General features: G+C 44.9%; 3 protein-coding genes across 6 annotated transcripts; all 3 read left to right on the forward strand.

The window, feature by feature from the left end:
• Positions 1-1,118: 1,118 nt before the first annotated feature.
• On the forward strand, positions 1,119-8,187 carry crlf1a (cytokine receptor-like factor 1a). Of its 2 annotated transcripts, none has more exons than XM_088356340.1 (9): positions 1,119-1,424; positions 2,649-2,927; positions 3,942-4,071; positions 4,145-4,314; positions 5,609-5,766; positions 6,394-6,468; positions 6,733-6,826; positions 6,904-7,092; positions 7,177-8,187. In XM_088356340.1, exons 1-9 carry the CDS (start codon positions 1,352-1,354, stop codon positions 7,191-7,193), a joined length of 1,185 nt encoding a protein of 394 aa, XP_088212466.1. In that variant the 5' UTR covers positions 1,119-1,351; the 3' UTR covers positions 7,194-8,187. The 2 variants fall into 2 exon arrangements, with proteins under 2 accessions (XP_088212466.1, XP_088212465.1); XM_088356339.1 differs by having other exon boundaries at positions 6,904-7,088.
• A 137-nt stretch (positions 8,188-8,324) lies between these two features.
• On the forward strand, positions 8,325-10,212 carry LOC148385031 (protein CIMAP1D-like). Of its 3 annotated transcripts, none has more exons than XM_088400767.1 (5): positions 8,325-8,450; positions 8,727-8,839; positions 9,099-9,209; positions 9,282-9,404; positions 9,479-10,212. In XM_088400767.1, exons 2-5 carry the CDS (start codon positions 8,791-8,793, stop codon positions 10,039-10,041), a joined length of 846 nt encoding a protein of 281 aa, XP_088256893.1. In that variant the 5' UTR covers positions 8,325-8,450; positions 8,727-8,790; the 3' UTR covers positions 10,042-10,212. The 3 variants fall into 3 exon arrangements, with proteins under 3 accessions (XP_088256893.1, XP_088256892.1, XP_088256894.1); XM_088400768.1 differs by lacking the exon at positions 8,325-8,450 and having other exon boundaries at positions 8,455-8,839; positions 9,479-9,620; positions 9,696-10,212; XM_088400766.1 differs by having other exon boundaries at positions 8,447-8,839.
• Positions 10,213-10,665: 453 nt separating this feature from the next.
• Positions 10,666-16,245, forward strand: LOC148385032 (phospholipid phosphatase 2-like). Its single transcript, XM_088401218.1, has 7 exons — positions 10,666-10,803; positions 10,882-10,952; positions 14,767-14,918; positions 14,979-15,241; positions 15,351-15,408; positions 15,485-15,661; positions 15,782-16,245. The coding sequence occupies exons 2-7, from the start codon at positions 10,892-10,894 to the stop codon at positions 15,920-15,922; spliced, it is 852 nt and encodes a 283-aa protein (XP_088257344.1). The 5' UTR covers positions 10,666-10,803; positions 10,882-10,891; the 3' UTR covers positions 15,923-16,245.
• Positions 16,246-16,438: the final 193 nt, after the last annotated feature.

A 16,438-nucleotide genomic window follows, 5' to 3' on the forward strand; every position in this document is an offset into this window, starting at 1 on the left:
GGATAAAACATGCACACAGCTTCCATCCATCCATTTTTAAAAGCGCTTATCCAGTTCACCCAATCTGCTAACAATTCACAGCGGGTGGGTTATTAAAAACAACTCAGCATTTTTTTGGTGCGTAATCAGGATTGATGCTTTTTTAACAATCGTCTTTCCACAAATTTGGTCATCCTAAAACAACCAGTGTCTTGTTCAATTTTCCTCAGAAACCTCAAGACAATATGGAGATTTCCCCTAAACTGATTAAAGAAGCACATTGTATCCCTTATCCGAGTCGGTCCATTGTGACGCAGCCAGGTCCCCCCCCCACACACACACACACACACACACACTACACACTTCCCGGGCTCCAAATCAAAATACAATTCCTGGGAACCAAAAGAAAACCCAAAAATGTTGTAGGCGGGCCTATTTCGGGTATAGCTCAGGAGCAGCTTATGGGAATGTGTTGACAACCCGGCATTACCAGCTAGCAAGACTTATCAGCTTGTTTTGTGCAAACACCTGAATGTGGTAGACAAAAGTGTGACGAATGTTTGACTAACAAGTTAATGCCAGCTTGAGTCATGTCGCGTTCCGGGTACAGCGAAGGGCCTGTATAGACGGCGACCTTTGGTTGACCCACCCTCCAGAAGGGACTCTCTTGTTCCCGCTTGAGAACCTTTGTCAGCGTCCAGGAAGTGCGGAAGCAATTTTACCACCAACACCCTGTCATGTATATGTCCCGTCACTGACCATCTGCAATTCCTTAGAACATGACGTGTCAGTTTTATTTATGGTGGTCATTTTATGTATTTATTGTAGCAGGGGCGATTCAAGGTCAAAGGTCAAACCTTTAGTTAAATAGACAGATTGAGGAGGGCTATGGAGTTAAATCCATAAAGGGGGGGGGGATAGAGTAAAAGCATTTTTTTCCACATAATGACCAATTACGAGGTGTGTAAAACTGCACATAGGTGTTCTTAATATTCTGACTTGACGTCTCATCCCGACAACGTGAAGTCTATGTTTTCTTTTCGTTGGAACTTGAACGCGTCTTGAGTGGGAATGTTTGAGGTGAAAGTGGGGATGGGGTGGAGGCGGGAAGGAAGAGGGGAAATGAGGCAAGAGGGAGAGGAGGAATAGGAGGAGGAGGCGGGGCTTTAAAGTATGAATTTGGGTATGATTTAAGCAGCAACAGGAGGAACAAGAAGACGAGCAGACGAGCGAGTGGGACGCGTTTGCTAGCCGCCTTTTCCACGTGTTTTTGTCTCCTTCAATCCACATTTGATGCGCAAAGCGTTTTTGCGCACGCAAAAAGCGTCGAGTGAAGAAGTCCACCAAACCCAGAAGCAGAAGAAGAGTGGTCATGGATACGTCCTCACGGATTCTCCTGCTGTTCCTGCTCCTGCTCTCCGCTGCCGTCTTGTCCCTGTCCACACGTAAGTCAAGTCACACACGCGTAAACGCCCGCTTTGTTTTCTTTTTTAGGGGGGCGCAAACGTCTTCCTCAAAATTGCACGGTGCTTTTTCGAATCCATGTGTCACATTGGAGAAAGAAAAGATAATTAAAGCAACTTTAGGGGGCTTCCCACGAAGGTGCCTCCTCCCCCAAATGTTTGACACCCCTTGGGGACATGCATGTATCTTTTCGGATCCATCAGTGCCCCCCCCAAATAGACCCAAGAGGGACATATTTGTGTTGTGGACCCCTTCTGTACAACTATACACCCATTTGGGGGGCACGCAGGCAAAATGTAGAGATGGGAGAGTATTGATACCTTATTTTAACGTATTGGGACCGCAGAGGTTGCTGATACCAGCCGCCAATACAATACAGCATATTTAGACAGTCCTCCTCAGCAGTAGGTGGCGCTATCAATCCTCTTGTACATAATGAAATGTTTACATGTCCCCTAAATGTGTTTTTGACCCTGAGGGTATGTGGCAGCAGGTGTGTGCAGACTCCCGTCATCATGAGTTCATCTGTGATTGGGAAATTGTGAACAGTCTCACTTATCAGAGGGTGTGCGCACTTTTGCAACTGCATGATCTCACTTGTTTATTGTTATTTTCCTTCTTCAATAGATGTTTTCTTCTTAACACAGATTCCTGGTCACATTAATGGTGGTTAAAGCTTTTTTTTTTATATATAACACAAAAAGACGCCTTTGAATGAATGTGTAGACTTTTTTATAGCTACTGTAAGGCCTCATGTTTGCGCCCGTGTGAAGTTCAGTAAATATGCGGAGCTACTGCACGGCTGACTTTCAACAAGTCTGCAGTCTATAATTCCTTTAACACTTGAGGGATCGTGTGTGTGTGGGGGGGGGGGGGGGGGGGGCAAAACGGTGACATCATTAGCTTGGGTCTCCGGGAATGTAATGCAAATAAATCAACGTAATGTGCGTTTCCTGGCTTAAGTGACTCGATGAGATTTTTTTTTTTAATGGGAAGCAGCAGTAAGACTTTAAAGAGCGCTGTAAAAAGAAGAAGAGGGGAAGACAAAAGGCCTCCATCCTCAAACGCTTCCTGTTGTTTATGACAAGGGGCTACTTGCTCGTTACTGTCGTGCGCCCGGCTTGTCATGAATGATTGGAACCTTTTCCGGACCTGACAATCAAAGGGGAGGGAGATTTTTCTAAAGTGTTCACCCCCCCCTACAGATGCGGCATGGGTCTCCCCCCAGGACCCCGTCCTCCGCGTGGGTTCCAACCTGACAGCTAGTTGCTGGGTGCAACCGGACTCCGGCGTCCACGCCAGTTCACTGTACTGGGCGCTGAACGGCCAGCGGCTGCCCGCCTCCACGTACCAAATGCTGAGCGCCAGCAACCTCAGCGTGACGCTCATCGGGCTCAACGCTTCGCGACAGCGGACCGGCGACAATCTGGTGTGCCATAACCACAAGGGACACATCCTGGCCGGCTCCTGCATTTTCGTCGGAAGTAGGTCACATTCCATTTTTTGGGGGGGTGACAGCAATAAATGAATCGGATTTACAATAAACTAATGTGGTCGCCACAAAAAGATTTGGACGCGAGCAAGACGATCATAAAGGAAGTGGAATATGAAGGAGGGAGCGGTGGGCAGTTTTTTTTAAGGCTCTCTGTGTACACTTGTGGCCGTAATTTAAGTTTTAGTACGAGGGCCTCCGCCAATGTGTGTGTCGCTTTGAGTGTCTGTGTGGTCCATTACTCACGGGGCATCACACTGACACTTTGCACACACACATACTTGTGCACACGCAAAACATAGTCGTCATACACACGCAGTAAACACTTTTTACGGCGCTCCTGTCAATACGAAGGAAAACCAAGCCTTAAATTCCTGCTCTGCTGAAAAATGTGCTTTTGCCTCCTCCGTTGGCTCTTGGACTGCCATTGTGCAAAATGATCCAAAACGCCTTTGACATCCAGAAGCCCCCCGAACTCAATTTAAAATGACTATGGATGATTTCCAGCGGTTCTGTCTTCATTTGTATTGTGCAAGGGGGGCGGCTGTCATCAATAATCCGGCCATATTGAATCATGACACATTTATTGTGTGCAATTGTATGCTAGCTTAATGCTAACATAAGATAGTGCTATAGATGGAAATTAGAAAAGAAGTTGCGGTCATTAAAAAAAATTTTCTACATAATAGTTATTGATTGAAAATAACTTTTTTAGAGCGTTTTTTTTTTCCAAATGAGTTTTTGTCATTCTCTCGTCTACCGAAAAAAATCACTTAAGGCATCCAATGAAAATGATGGTGACACGCACGCAGCATGGATCGTAATCTCTGTGCGGTGTTCGGAACCTTGTGTTCTCGGAGATGGGAGGTGGAGGGGGGGGGGGGGGGGTTATTGGCAGTGCTCTGAAATCTGATTGCGCTCCTACACACACAGGAACGCTCACCAAATAAAGTAAAAAACAGGCAAAAAAAAATACCCACGGATCCTCTCTTACTTTTCCCCGCAGTGCCTCCGGAGAAGCCTCTCAATTTGACGTGCTTGTCTCGGAACACCAAAGACCTGACGTGCAGCTGGGTGCCAGGAGGGAAAGGGGAGACCAGCATTAAGACGCAGTACTTGCTCAAGTACAAGCTCAGGTGTGTGTAGCTGCAAAATGGAGATATGACACCATTTAGCATTTTTGATAACGGCATTAATATGAATACGCAGGTGGTACGGCAAGGAGAAGGAGTGCGAGGACTACTCGCACACTCAGCCGTACTCGTGCAGCATCACCCGCGACCTTCACCTCTTCACCCCGTACGAGATCTGGGTGGAGGCGTCCAACCGGCTGGGCCACGCCGCTTCCGACGTCATCATGTTGGACATCCTCGACGTGGGTGAGTGTCGACCTCTTGCTGACCTCCTGCTGGGGTGTCGGCCATGCCCCGGGCGTTAAATAAACAATGGCTTCAAAAGATCCAAAAAAGAACAATGCATGCATGTAATTTAATAGCAAAAAAAAAAATCTTCCCTCATTTTTCAGTTTAAATTAGAAACAAATTGTCTGTGTGTGTACGTGCACAAAAAGTGTAACGCAAGAAGAGAGTCACCGCCAAAACGACGTAACCTCATTTGGACACGTCGAGAAATTGCAAAATGGAAGATTTGACCAAATGAAGCAATCATAAAATGATGTTTACCGTCTGGAAGCGCAACAACTTGCCCAACATGTTGTATGTATTACACTATTCAAATGTTTTTTTTTTTTTTTGGGCCTGGCGTTTGATTCATCTATGCTAACAAGATGCTAGCATGCTAACCTGCTTCCAGTCCAGTGGACTTGTCTACATCCCTGCTTCAAATCCAGGATTCTTGAAGCGCTTAAACTCTTTCAGGCTTTTATCTGGGGGGGCCTCACAGCTTTTAGCAAGCCAGCGATGTTACCTTTTAAAGTATTGTTCCGCCCGCTGCGAACTTGGTGGATTCTTCAAAAGACCACCATCTCGGGTTAAAAACAGTCGGCCATCGCTGTAACCCTTTACCTGTATACACCCCCCCCCTGAGGCGAGGGCGGTTTCCTGGTGAGCGTATAGAAAACCATTTTTTTTGTGCGTGACACTTTTGTTTATTTGGGGTTGCCCCGGACGCTGGTTTGGGTTCTCGTCAAAACACGCAACACCGCGTCACGGCGGTGAGTCACGGTTGACAACGGGCGGGAACACCCTCATCACAGATTGCTGCATCGAGGATACTTGCATGGATGCAAATAAATCCCACTCAAATATTTTGTGCCAACTCTGGGTTCACGTGTCTAAAAAAACAACCAGTATAGAGACATCAGGCCCGCCGCTCGGAATTGACTTGATTTCTCCAGCGGCCAACGTAAACGTCGCCGCGGGAGAGAAGCTATTACGGGTCTAGCTTGATCGGCACCATCTGTGTCCTGACAGGAGAACATCAGCACCTTCTTATAGGCGAGACGTGTTAATTACCGTAATGCACAAATGATGGTGCAGCCTACATTCTTTCGGAGTGACTTTTTCCAGAAACACTTTCGAGGTACGTCGATGTAAACAGTGGCTCGCATTTGGAGAAAGATATTGTAGTAGTGAGCCCCGATGATATTTTTTCGAATTGTTATCCTTTTAAGAAGTTTTGAATTGACATCTCACATGACAACTTCTCTTTCAGTGACAACGGATCCTCCGTCGGGGGTGACAGTGAGCCGCGTGGGGCAATTGGAGGACCAGCTGAGCGTTCGCTGGGAGGCCCCGCCGGCACTCAAAGACTTCCTGTTCCAGGCCAAGTACCAGATCCGTTACAGACTGGAGGATAGCCAAGACTGGAAGGTAAAAGCGCGGGGGACAGAAATATATATAGTTAATATAGTCAAAATGTAAAATATAGTTGATTATTTTCTTTTATTTATTTTACATTTTAGTCACTTAACAATTTTTATGAGCTGTCCCGTTCACGGCATACCACCAAGCACATTCCTGAGTTCTTCTTATCTCGTCATCTTCTCAGTCAACCTCCATTCAACTCTTCAATAAATGAACAATACAACGCAAACACTCGACCCCGCGCAGCGATTAGCTCTGAGGTCACAAAGCGGTTTCACGTAAACGTCAGCCGAGCAAGTCTTTGCTTGCCGAGTGGAAAAATGGGCGAGGCGGGCGAGGGCCAGACCCGAGACCAGGAGTGAGCGGAGGGACTCGATGTCATGTTGGGTTTTGTAGCGACGAGAAAAAGAGATTTTTGAGAGAGAGAGCGCGTGTGTGTGTGTGTGTTGGCAACTAATGGACAGCAGATCTCTTTGAAAGGTTTCCATAAACACGCCGCTCATTGCGGCATTCAAACATATTTGCGGCGGGAAGCCCGATTGAAGCTTCGTCTGTTTGTTTTGCCTTCAGTGCAGGTTGTTAATACGAGTCTTTGTTCTCCACTGACTTCTTCCCGCTTGGCTCACTTTGCAGGTGATGGATGACGTCGGCAACCAGACGTCTTGCAGGCTGGCCGGTCTCAGACCTGGAACCGTCTATTTTGTGCAGGTGGCTTGTGTTTTGATCTTCTTGATTACTATTTACAAAACTTGAAATACTAATTGTAGTATCTTAAATTTCAGTCCATACCTTGTATTATTACTGCCCTCTAGTGGCTTAAGTGGGAATCAACCCTTTTTGGACCCTGGTGGCTTTTCTATTCATTTCAGATGATTTGAGATACAATCAAGCATGATTGAATTCAACTCGCATATCAAGGCGGTAGCGTAATTATTCAGATTTTATTTTAATCGTCATTTTGTTGGCTGACAGGTCCGATGTAATCCGGTGGGGATCTACGGTTCCCGCAAAGCTGGAATCTGGAGTGAATGGAGTCATCCCACCGCTGCATCCACACCGCATAGTGGTGAGTACACACAAACACACACACACTAAAAAGCCGGCGCATATCTGTGATTGTTTTTTTTTTTAAATGCTGCACAGAGCGGGCAGCGTCAGGCTCGTGCGACCCCAAGTCGAGCGGCGACTCCAACTCGACACTGCGCCGCGAGTTGAAGCAGTTCTTCGGCTGGGCGCGCAAGCACGCTTACGGCTGCAGCAGCATGTCCATGAAGCACTACGACCAATGGCGGGTGATCATGCAGAAGTCGCACAAAGCACGCAACCAGGTAGGTAAGCATCACCTCACCCGGACATGTACACACACACACACGTGGTGGATCACAATGAGTAACAGAGCGCATCTCGTTCATTTAGGTTCTTCAAGGGGATAAGTCGTAGCACATGCCAAGTGGAAAAAAAAACAACACAGAGCGATCGCAATGACAACCAGAGGATGGTCGTAAAAATTCGAAGGACTGTTTTTTTCGTGTTGTTTTTTGCAGCCAGATGATATCTGGAGATGTTGCTTTTTTTTTTTTTTTGACATTTTTGACACAAATTTCCAGTTTGCAAATTTGCATATTGGAAAATACATGGAGCATCCTGCCATTTTCCGACAATTTTCTTCCCACATTTCCCCCCGTAGGGAACATATAATGAATGTTAATCGGCGTTTTCTGAATAATAGTTGGGGTTTGCAGTTTTTTTTGTTTGTTTTGCAGACCCACTGAGAAATTGCAAAACTTTCTCATTTTGTTTTGAAATTTACAATGCCGACCTGGAGGCAATTTCAGGCTCAAGGGCGTTCTTCTCTACCAACTGAGCCACAGCTGCGCTATTGCCAAATATTGCTCTGTCTCTGAGGAAGAGAGGAGGAGTTTCATTCCAAAGCTTGACTTAGAGGAAAAAAAAAAAGTGCTTTGCTGCCATCTTTCGGCATCTACTCTCCAGGCAATTACAAACCACAAGTCAGTGATGTCCCGACCCACTAAAATTAATTAATTACATACTTCAATTGTTCTAAAAAAATCATTTATACCAAAACATATTTGTGTTTTGCAATAATTCATACCAAACTTCCTAAATTAGCATACAAATATAATGGGTGGTTGTCCTATTTTTTGGGGCAGGCATCTTTGGTTATTTCAAAGAGAGCAATAAAACTGCAAATGGGTGGGGAAGCGCAAATCAATCGTATTTTGTCAAAACGTGCCAAAGAATTTTTGTTTGTGTGTGTTTAATTAATTTTTTTTTAAGCCAGACATCTCGTGCCTCGCCTTTATTTTTGTACTGAATCATAGCGGCATATTTAAGAGTGTGTAAAGTTATGTGTTTTGATTTTAAGTTATGTTTTAGCTAGTGAATAAATATTAATGACTGACTGAACTTTTGCACTGTTGTTGTTGACATCCAGAAAAAAGAAAAGAAAATTACAACTATTAGCATAAATAAATAAATAGGAAGGTATAATGGAGTAGACTCTGTAACAGCTGTTTATTCATAAATTTGAGCTGTTCCGCCTTTAGAATTTTCCTGTTTTGCCACAACGTTAGCATAAATGCTTTAGGCGCCAACTGTAACATCCGGAATGTTATGAGCTTTGTTTAGCGTCATTATCGTCCAGCCAAAGCCTGCAACACAAGACAAGTGTAAGTTGAGTTTAAATGTTTAATAGCGTGTGCACTGAGACGCCGTTAGTTACACAATACACAGCACAATACAAATCTAAAAAGTGGAACCCAAAGGCTATACGAGTTCATGTTCCAGGAAACGATGATAGTTTTTATGATTTCAAACGTGATTCGTCAAGTCTTTGCACGTTCTTTGAAAAGTAAAACGCATGCTCAAGTTGTGACCTTAAAAGACTTTGAGGTGGACAATAGCTTAGGTCGCGTCATATCCATGCTGGTAAATAATTCATCAAGGGCCAGGTGGAGGCTATAAAAGGAAAGCAAGTTATCTCAAAGCAGAAGAAGAAGTGGTCAGAGGATGGAGGAGGCGACGAAGAGACGGCCCCTGATATCTGCTAAAGTGAAAGGTCAGTAAAGAATGGATATACGAGTGACAGCACATCAATTTATCCTAGCGTTGCTAGCTTAATATTGCAATGAACGTAGGCAAACAACATTTCTAACGTGTTCTTTATCCTCTGCGTAGAATGACTTATATCAATGCCGTACTGATGAGATGAGAACTTGTGTGTAACTTGTCAATGCACAAATTTTTCACAACTTGCTGTTCTCTTTTGTGAGTCATAAACATATGTGTGTTATGATACTGATCATCATCCCAATCAGGACCAGGCCCAGGGCACTACGCTCTACCCCCCACAGTGGGCTACGTCAACCATGATGTCACCAAGCCCAGCAGCCCAGCTTACTCCTTCCGCAGCCGCATGAGCAGCACCAGTGAGTTCCAATAAGACGTACGAACCCACGTTTGTGTGTAATTGTGTAAATATGTCCAATTTTAATTGATAGTGATCTCTGTGGACTCCAGCCCGGGACCAAGATACCACGTCGGTGCTAATGTGACACGCTTTGGCCGAATGGACACGCCCTCTTATTCCATGGTAGGCCGAGGGAAGCGGATTACTAGCAAAGGTAAACGTATAAAAATGTACGATAATAATATAAGTGCCTGAATAAGTTACGATTTTTTTTTTTTTTTGTCATAGGGGATCAGTTGCCGACTCCGGGACCAGGTGCCTACAGTCCGGAGAAGGCTCCGCCTCTCAATACTCAGCGTCGACCGCCAGCCTACACGATTGGAGCTCGCACGCACTACCGCACTGTGGATGCAGTACCAGCACCCAACAGGTGGGGGCACTTTTTTATGTTTTTACTTGTTCGGGAAATCAAAATTGAATTTAAAAGCTTGTTGTTGTTGAACAGCTACACGCTCCCCAAGCTGTTGGGCAATCAGGTCCCCAACAAGCCATCCAGCGTCAGTTATAGCATGTCGGCCCGCCGGAAGGTGGGGGGCCCCTCTGTGGACCTGGCCCAGAGTCCCGGGCCCTGCAGATACAACTGCATCGATCCGGATGTTTACCTCCAACGCCAGCCCTCCTTCTCCATGCAGAGCCGGACCAAAAGGCCCACTTACCCCTCGGTCACACCGGGCCCGGGCGCCTACCGCCCGGAGCGTTCTGGAATGCACCTCCGCAAGGCACCCTCCTTCACCATGGGGGTCCGCCACTCAGAGTTTGTCATGCCGCTTGTGCTGGACTTTGTCCACTGACCTGTTAGTGTCTTAGTACAGCAGTAAAAAAAATTGGGCTACCTCTAGCTTGGTTGTTTACGTGACTAACAAACAAATTGGACATTTTGTGATGTTGCACTGGCACTATTTTGTATTGCATATGTTGGAGAAAAGCTTCCTTTCAGGTTATAAAAGTGCTTGTATACACAAATTGGGACTTATTATTTTGGTATATCACACGTGTCATTTATCTGTGTATTTTTTTTCTTGTTTGGATAAATAATATAAGATTTTTTTAGTTTAAAACAAACCAAACCAAAGCTTTAGTCTTCAACCCCTCATTTATTCTTATTTTGTTTATTTTATTTTTGTGTCCAGTGTAAAAATGACAAGACTTTTTATTGTAGTTTTTCCCATTCAAAATTTGTTGTTACTTTTCTTTAAAAAAAAAAAATACTACTATTACTACTCCTGCGTGTATAACTTTTTTCTTGTTTGTTTTTTCATAAAATATGAAAATTCAAAGTCCAATGATGGAAGTTCCGAGGGACCACCATGATCAAATAGCTTCATCCACTCAAGAGCGCCCTCTTGTGTCCATAAAGGCAAAATGATGATAAGTGATCTCGATTGTCATCCGGTGAGGGAGGGCGTCGTGCCAGCACCTTCCCAGTCTCTCCTCCAGGTGGTGGTGGAAACAAGGCCGGGTAAAGCGAACTCTCCTCCCCTGAATCCTGACGTCAAGCCCTCCCCAAACACCACCGTGGCCCACCCACCCACCAACCCGCCACAGCACCACAGGTACGCCGAGGGGGCGGAAGGAAGAGCAGGGCCGGCAGACGCGGCGCCACTTAAACATCAACTTTGTGGTTCTTTTAGGACAGCAAACATGACAGAGCAAGGCAAGAAGGTAATTCTGGTGGTTGTGGATGTTCTCTGCGTCTTCATCGGTGAGTTTCTACCTTTGATTGTTCAATCCAACTAAATAAGATTGCTTCACTCATGCACGTGCTTTGTGCATTTATCATCTCATCGTTGGCCTCACAACAAGTTGCACCATGCAGACTAGACTAGAAAACATGCAGATGGTGTCTGAGTTCCCCAAACTTTATTCAGCCAATGCACATATTTTCCTCTCCAAAAAGTGTTTTATTCCATAATTGTTCTGCCTGTCACTATACGTCATCGGCAAAGATAGATGACCATTTGAATTATGTCAATTTAAATTTTAAATGGGCAAACCTCATGATCTCACATGACGAAAAAAAAAAGGTTTTGGAATTAGTGGGTTAGCGTAGCCGTACTGAAACTTCTCTATCTTGTTCAAACAGGCCACAGTTGGTGTGTGTTTCCCAACACACACAACACATACACTTTAAAGAATGCTGCAGGCTTGCACACACACACAAAGTATTGTAAAATTATTTAGGACTGTTCGATTAGAACAAGTTTTCCAGAATTGATTGGAAAAATACATGAATTAATAATGGTGATAAAATATATTATTATTAGTCATGTGGTAAGCAGTTCTTGGATTCATTTCCTAAAATTGGTCAGTTGTTTGTATACATATATTAAGTAAAATAATATTTTGCATGAAAATTATTACAAAATTTATTTCTTTAAAGTGAGCCTTGTGTTGTCTGCACGTTTTCCAATTCTTCAGGTCTGTATAAGAGACACAAACACTCAACCAGGTATGTGTGTGTATGTGTGTGTGTACGGCAAACAAAACGGCCTGTCGCGACTTGCTCGGGTCTCCTCGATGACACTCAAACTTGACAGAATTGACGTCTTTCAGGTGTTGGTGGTGCCACATGGGAAGATCCCGGGAGCTGCTGTGCTCCTCAAAGTTGGAATGGAATTATTAGATATCATTCCTTTATTGGCTATATCAGTTCATGACCCCCTCTACTGAGAATCTTCATGACCTTTAAGCCCCCCCCCTCCCCTCCCACTAAGGATTACCGATTGGAAAGGAGAGTAAAAATAGCTGGTTGTTGCAAGTCTATCAGCACGTTTGGCTCGCCGGCGGTGCAAAGCTCGGGTTTCCAGAGATTTCAAATGCAACGGCTGATTTGTCCCTCTGGATAGTCACAAACAAACAAAATTCAATTGACGCTATTTTCTTTGCCCTACCTGCTGACTGACAGGCAGGAATGATAATAACAATTCTCAAATCTTTTCCTCCCCCCTTGCACACTTTCAACACTTCTTAAGACCTGTCGGGATGAAATGAGCGAGTAGTTTTAGTGTGCTTGTGATGTCATCTTTGCGTGGTTATTTATATTTATATATCATGTCCGCTAAATATCTTAAATGATCATTAGAAAGTGCCGACTGCCAAATTGTGTGTGTGTGTGAGACAGATGGAGCTGTTGGAATGTGCTGATTGGAGCTAAACTCTCAATGTGTGTGTTTTATTTTGCTCCCTTCCCCTCAGCGGTCAAACATCCATCCTGTCACTTTGTGTTAGCTCTCCATCGTTGAACGTCCACGATGATTTTTTTTTGCAGAATAGGGGCGAGATAAAGTTGAAATCGTTTTGGATGAACCGATACTAATCACTGATACCACGTGGATTTTATTTTTGAGGACTTGTATTAAATAGCCGACACGACAAATTATGGGTCAGCCGGGAGAACGGCGTTGTCTGGAATTCCGATTCCAAAACGATAAATCGTTCATCCCTTCTGCAGATTCATGTGGCGTTTTGTGGAAAAGTTGAAATGTCACTCACACACGCATATTCTCAGGATCTGCCAAATGTGTGTCGGAGTAAAAGTGGGAACTATTGACTTTTGCTGCCTCACATTCCCGTGTGAAAATGAAAGCGAGAAGCTGAAGAGAAAGTGTGTTTGTGTGTGTGTGAAGTCCCATCATGCCTTTTCAGTTCACTCATGTTTCACGCGTCCGGTGTTTAGAGAGAATGTTATTTTAAAAAAATCCTTGTGGGGTGCCGCTATCTCTCGTTTCAATATTCTCAAAGGTCGTTTTTTTTTTCTGAAGCGGGACCTGCTTCTTCTTTCACAGCAAGCTAAAAGAGGTCAGCGTTACAAATTTAACTTTTTGGCGGAAATTGTCAGCGATTGAACTTTCCGGTAAAAAATGGATAGTCATGCTGTTAAATTTTCACTTTAGTCCGATTAATTATTAATGTAATATCTAAAGCTAATTGTTAGCTTGCAGATAGAGCATGGCGCAGCGCTATTGGAAATTTGCGGTTGTCATTTTGCAACTTCAGCGACGTTGGCCGCTTATGTACCTGCTCCCGTCCGTCCGTCCGTCTGTCCGTGCCACCATCGTCATCGTCCAGGCCTTGAAAAACAGGAACACTTTCCACTTCCTGCTGGTGCCGAGGGTCAAGAGGAAGTTGTACTTGTCTCTGATCCCAAATTCCATCTTGTTTATTTTTCCAGTGTGCAATCGTGGGGGGTTTTGGGAACGCTTGAAAGTATCCTTTCCCTTGTTGCTTTTCAAATCTCTACTCAGGGGAAACTCTCATCTTAAGCACCTCTTAATTTCTGATTTAAAAGTTGACGTGAATAAACCAAATAAAAGGAAAAATTTAAAAATGTACAGGTAGCAATGGGGCGGGGGCCACCCCATAGTTCCGGCCCTGGTCCCATGCAATCTGCTTTAAGGGTTTAATAAAAGTCTAGCCACAGAAAGCGGAGATGAATTTTTGTTCAAACCAAATTTTAAATGCCGTAATCTTTTGCTACGTCTCAACCAAAGAGGAGTTGACTTCCTCACAAAGCAGGCTAGATGGTGGTTTAGCGCGTCAGTGGCGTGTTTGTTTTGAAGGCAAGCCGTTGCACAACTGCGGCCGACCGTGCGGCCACGCTGGCAGCCGACTTGTGTCGCACAAGCACTCGCTTATCAAAATGTTATGCTAGCACCCTGCAGAGTAAACAGTGGCTGGGCGGCGCACGCTCGGCCAACCGAAATAATGGACGTGGGCTTTCATCTAAATCAGAAAATTGTTAGAGCTGTGTTTATATTTAATTTTTTTGGTCTACGTATTTTTTTTTTTTTTTTTTTATGGGAAACTCACCTATTGGCTGACGCCATGAGTAATAGGAAAGTAGTAATTATTTTGAAGTCAAATCCTAAAATGAAGTATTTTGGAATTCTGTTAAAATATTGATATAGGAAATTATAAACCCCAGTCGTATCCTATTGGCAGCAGAATTCTATTCTTCGCAACAGGTCACCACGGTGCGTATTTGGTTGCGTTTTCTTTCGGTCCCACACTCTGGAGGAAGGAAGCAACGTGTTCACGGAGAGCGCTCTCTCGTTCTCGTACTTCATAAACCCGAGCCTAAGCAAACCATCCATTCTTCCCCGTTATTAGCTTTGGCAGCGGAATGACCAGTTGAGGAAAACAGGAAAAGTCATTTGGATTGTAGACTATTGTTCGGCGTAGATTTAAGAGACAGCAATATATCCCCGCTTTTTATTTCGACTTGCACTTGGAGTCTTTTTTGTCACAAAGCATGTTGCCCTTTGACTTTTTTTTCCCCTACCTGTTGACGGAGATTGTCGAGGGCCGCGACGATACGCAGTCAAAGGTTGGACTCGACAAGGTCGCCATGGCAACGCTCATGACGTTTCATTGGAGCGGCTGTTTTTTTTTTAATGTGTGGTTTTAGCTGTTTCCTGATCGGCCACGGGTTCAAATGATACCACTGGACGCTTGGAAATATCCTAGGTTTATTATGTTGAAGATAAAATCCCTTTTGCAATATTTTCTTTCTTCAGCGTCCCTGCCCTCAGCCATCCTGACGCTGATGTTCACACCGTACCAGAGAGGCATCTACTGCGATGACGAGAGCATCAACTACCCCTACAGGAGAGACACCATCTCCCACGGAGCCATGGCTGCCGTCACCATCACCAGCTCCATCGTCATCGTGAGTAAGAAGCCGGTCTTCTCATCCTTGACGCTTAACAACACGGTTCCTCCCGCTCAGATCACGACCGGCGAGGCCTACCTGGTGCACACCAAGCGCCTGCACTCCAACTCCCAGTTCAACCAATACCTGTCGGCGCTCTACAAAATCGTGGGCACCTTCCTCTTCGGGGCGGCCGTCAGCCAGTCGCTCACCGACCTGGCCAAGTTCACCATCGGACGCCCCAGACCAAACTTCTTGTCCGTGTGCGCCCCCACCAGCTGCAACGGGTACCAGCTCCACCTCAACTGCACCGGGAGCTTGCGCAATGTCACCGAGTCCAGGTGATTTATGATCCCATAAATACAATAATGTCTTTTTATTTTTATGTAAATGATTTGGAATAATTTGATCTTCTTATTTAATCGCTCATTGCTGTTTCTCATTGCTCAGGTTGTCCTTCTACTCAGGGCACTCGTCGTTCGGCATGTACTGCATGCTCTTCCTCTCTGTGAGTTTACATCACAACACACACACACACACACACACACACACACACACACTGACTTTAAGACGATGCTCCTTAGCTGTACGTGCAGGCCCGTATGCAAGGCAAGTGGACGCGTCTGGTGCGTCCCACCATCCAGTTTTTCCTGGTGGCCTTCTCCTTGTACGTGGGCTACACACGCGTCTCCGACTTTAAGCATCACTGGAGCGACGTGCTGGTGGGACTCCTGCAGGGGGCGCTCATCGCGGTTCTCACGGTGAGTACAGCAGGACGTCAAATGTCGCTGAAATGTTTGAAAATTGTATACTTTGTGTGTTAGCATTAAGCTAGGAGCTAGTGCGCTATTTAACATATTTTGATTTTATTCCTCATTCAGGTTAAATACGTCTCAGATTTTTTCAAGCAACGCGGCGAGCCGGCGTGCACGCGGACGGACGCCGCCGTGGACGACGAGCAACTTGAACACAAGCCCAGCCCGCAACGCCCCAACCACTACAACTACTCGCCACCCGTATGACACGCCAACACGCCATCATTTCATGTCCACAACCACTAGCTGGAACTCTTCAACACATTTGTATAGCTAAACATAGAAAGTGAAATGTACATGTGTTGTCTCGATGTGCAATGACGCTTTTGTTATGGTTTGTTTGGAAAATCGATGCTGTGACTTGACGGAAAAATAGTTTGTTTTTATCTAAAGTAAGACTGCTTCACCACTAAAATCTTTTACGAGCAGACCACTCGCTGCTTCAGCTAACACATTTTTATATACAGTATTGTTTTTTTGTGCATCACTACTGTGTCTTATCTAATAAACCGTGCTGTTATTTTTAACAATGTTGTCGAGTTCATGTTCGACAAAGAACGCAGAAATTCGACTTCCTGGTCACATCTTTATGATTCGCCGATAATTCTGTCAAATCCTTTCTTTCTTTTGGGTTTAGTACCCCTTCAAAGAGCCATAATGTTCCCGAAAGCACATGACAATTTGTCCTGCCTGCTTTTGTCTCTTTTCCAGGGCCAAACGTTT

Source organism: Syngnathus floridae, chromosome 16, assembly GCF_059516105.1.
Source record: "Syngnathus floridae isolate MCC-2025c chromosome 16, RoL_Sflo_1.0, whole genome shotgun sequence".
NCBI lineage: Eukaryota > Metazoa > Chordata > Actinopteri > Syngnathiformes > Syngnathidae > Syngnathus > Syngnathus floridae.

Excerpts from the sequence above, each read along its gene's own strand:
- crlf1a (XM_088356339.1), top strand. The coding sequence starts at position 1,352 with ATGGATACGTCCTCACGGATTCTCCTGCTGTTCCTGCTCCTGCTCTCC. Across the intron at positions 1,425-2,648 it reads CGTCTTGTCCCTGTCCACAC|ATGCGGCATGGGTCTCCCCC; the intron begins GTAAGTCAAGTC and ends CCCCCCCTACAG. Across the intron at positions 6,827-6,903 it reads TGCATCCACACCGCATAGTG|AGCGGGCAGCGTCAGGCTCG; the intron begins GTGAGTACACAC and ends AATGCTGCACAG.
- LOC148385031 (XM_088400767.1), top strand. The coding sequence starts at position 8,791 with ATGGAGGAGGCGACGAAGAGACGGCCCCTGATATCTGCTAAAGTGAAA. Across the intron at positions 9,210-9,281 it reads CAGCCGCATGAGCAGCACCA|TGATCTCTGTGGACTCCAGC; the intron begins GTGAGTTCCAAT and ends TTTAATTGATAG. Across the intron at positions 9,405-9,478 it reads GAAGCGGATTACTAGCAAAG|GGGATCAGTTGCCGACTCCG; the intron begins GTAAACGTATAA and ends TTTTTGTCATAG.
- LOC148385032 (XM_088401218.1), top strand. The coding sequence starts at position 10,892 with ATGACAGAGCAAGGCAAGAAGGTAATTCTGGTGGTTGTGGATGTTCTC. Across the intron at positions 10,953-14,766 it reads TGTTCTCTGCGTCTTCATCG|CGTCCCTGCCCTCAGCCATC; the intron begins GTGAGTTTCTAC and ends TTCTTTCTTCAG. Across the intron at positions 15,409-15,484 it reads ACTGCATGCTCTTCCTCTCT|CTGTACGTGCAGGCCCGTAT; the intron begins GTGAGTTTACAT and ends GATGCTCCTTAG.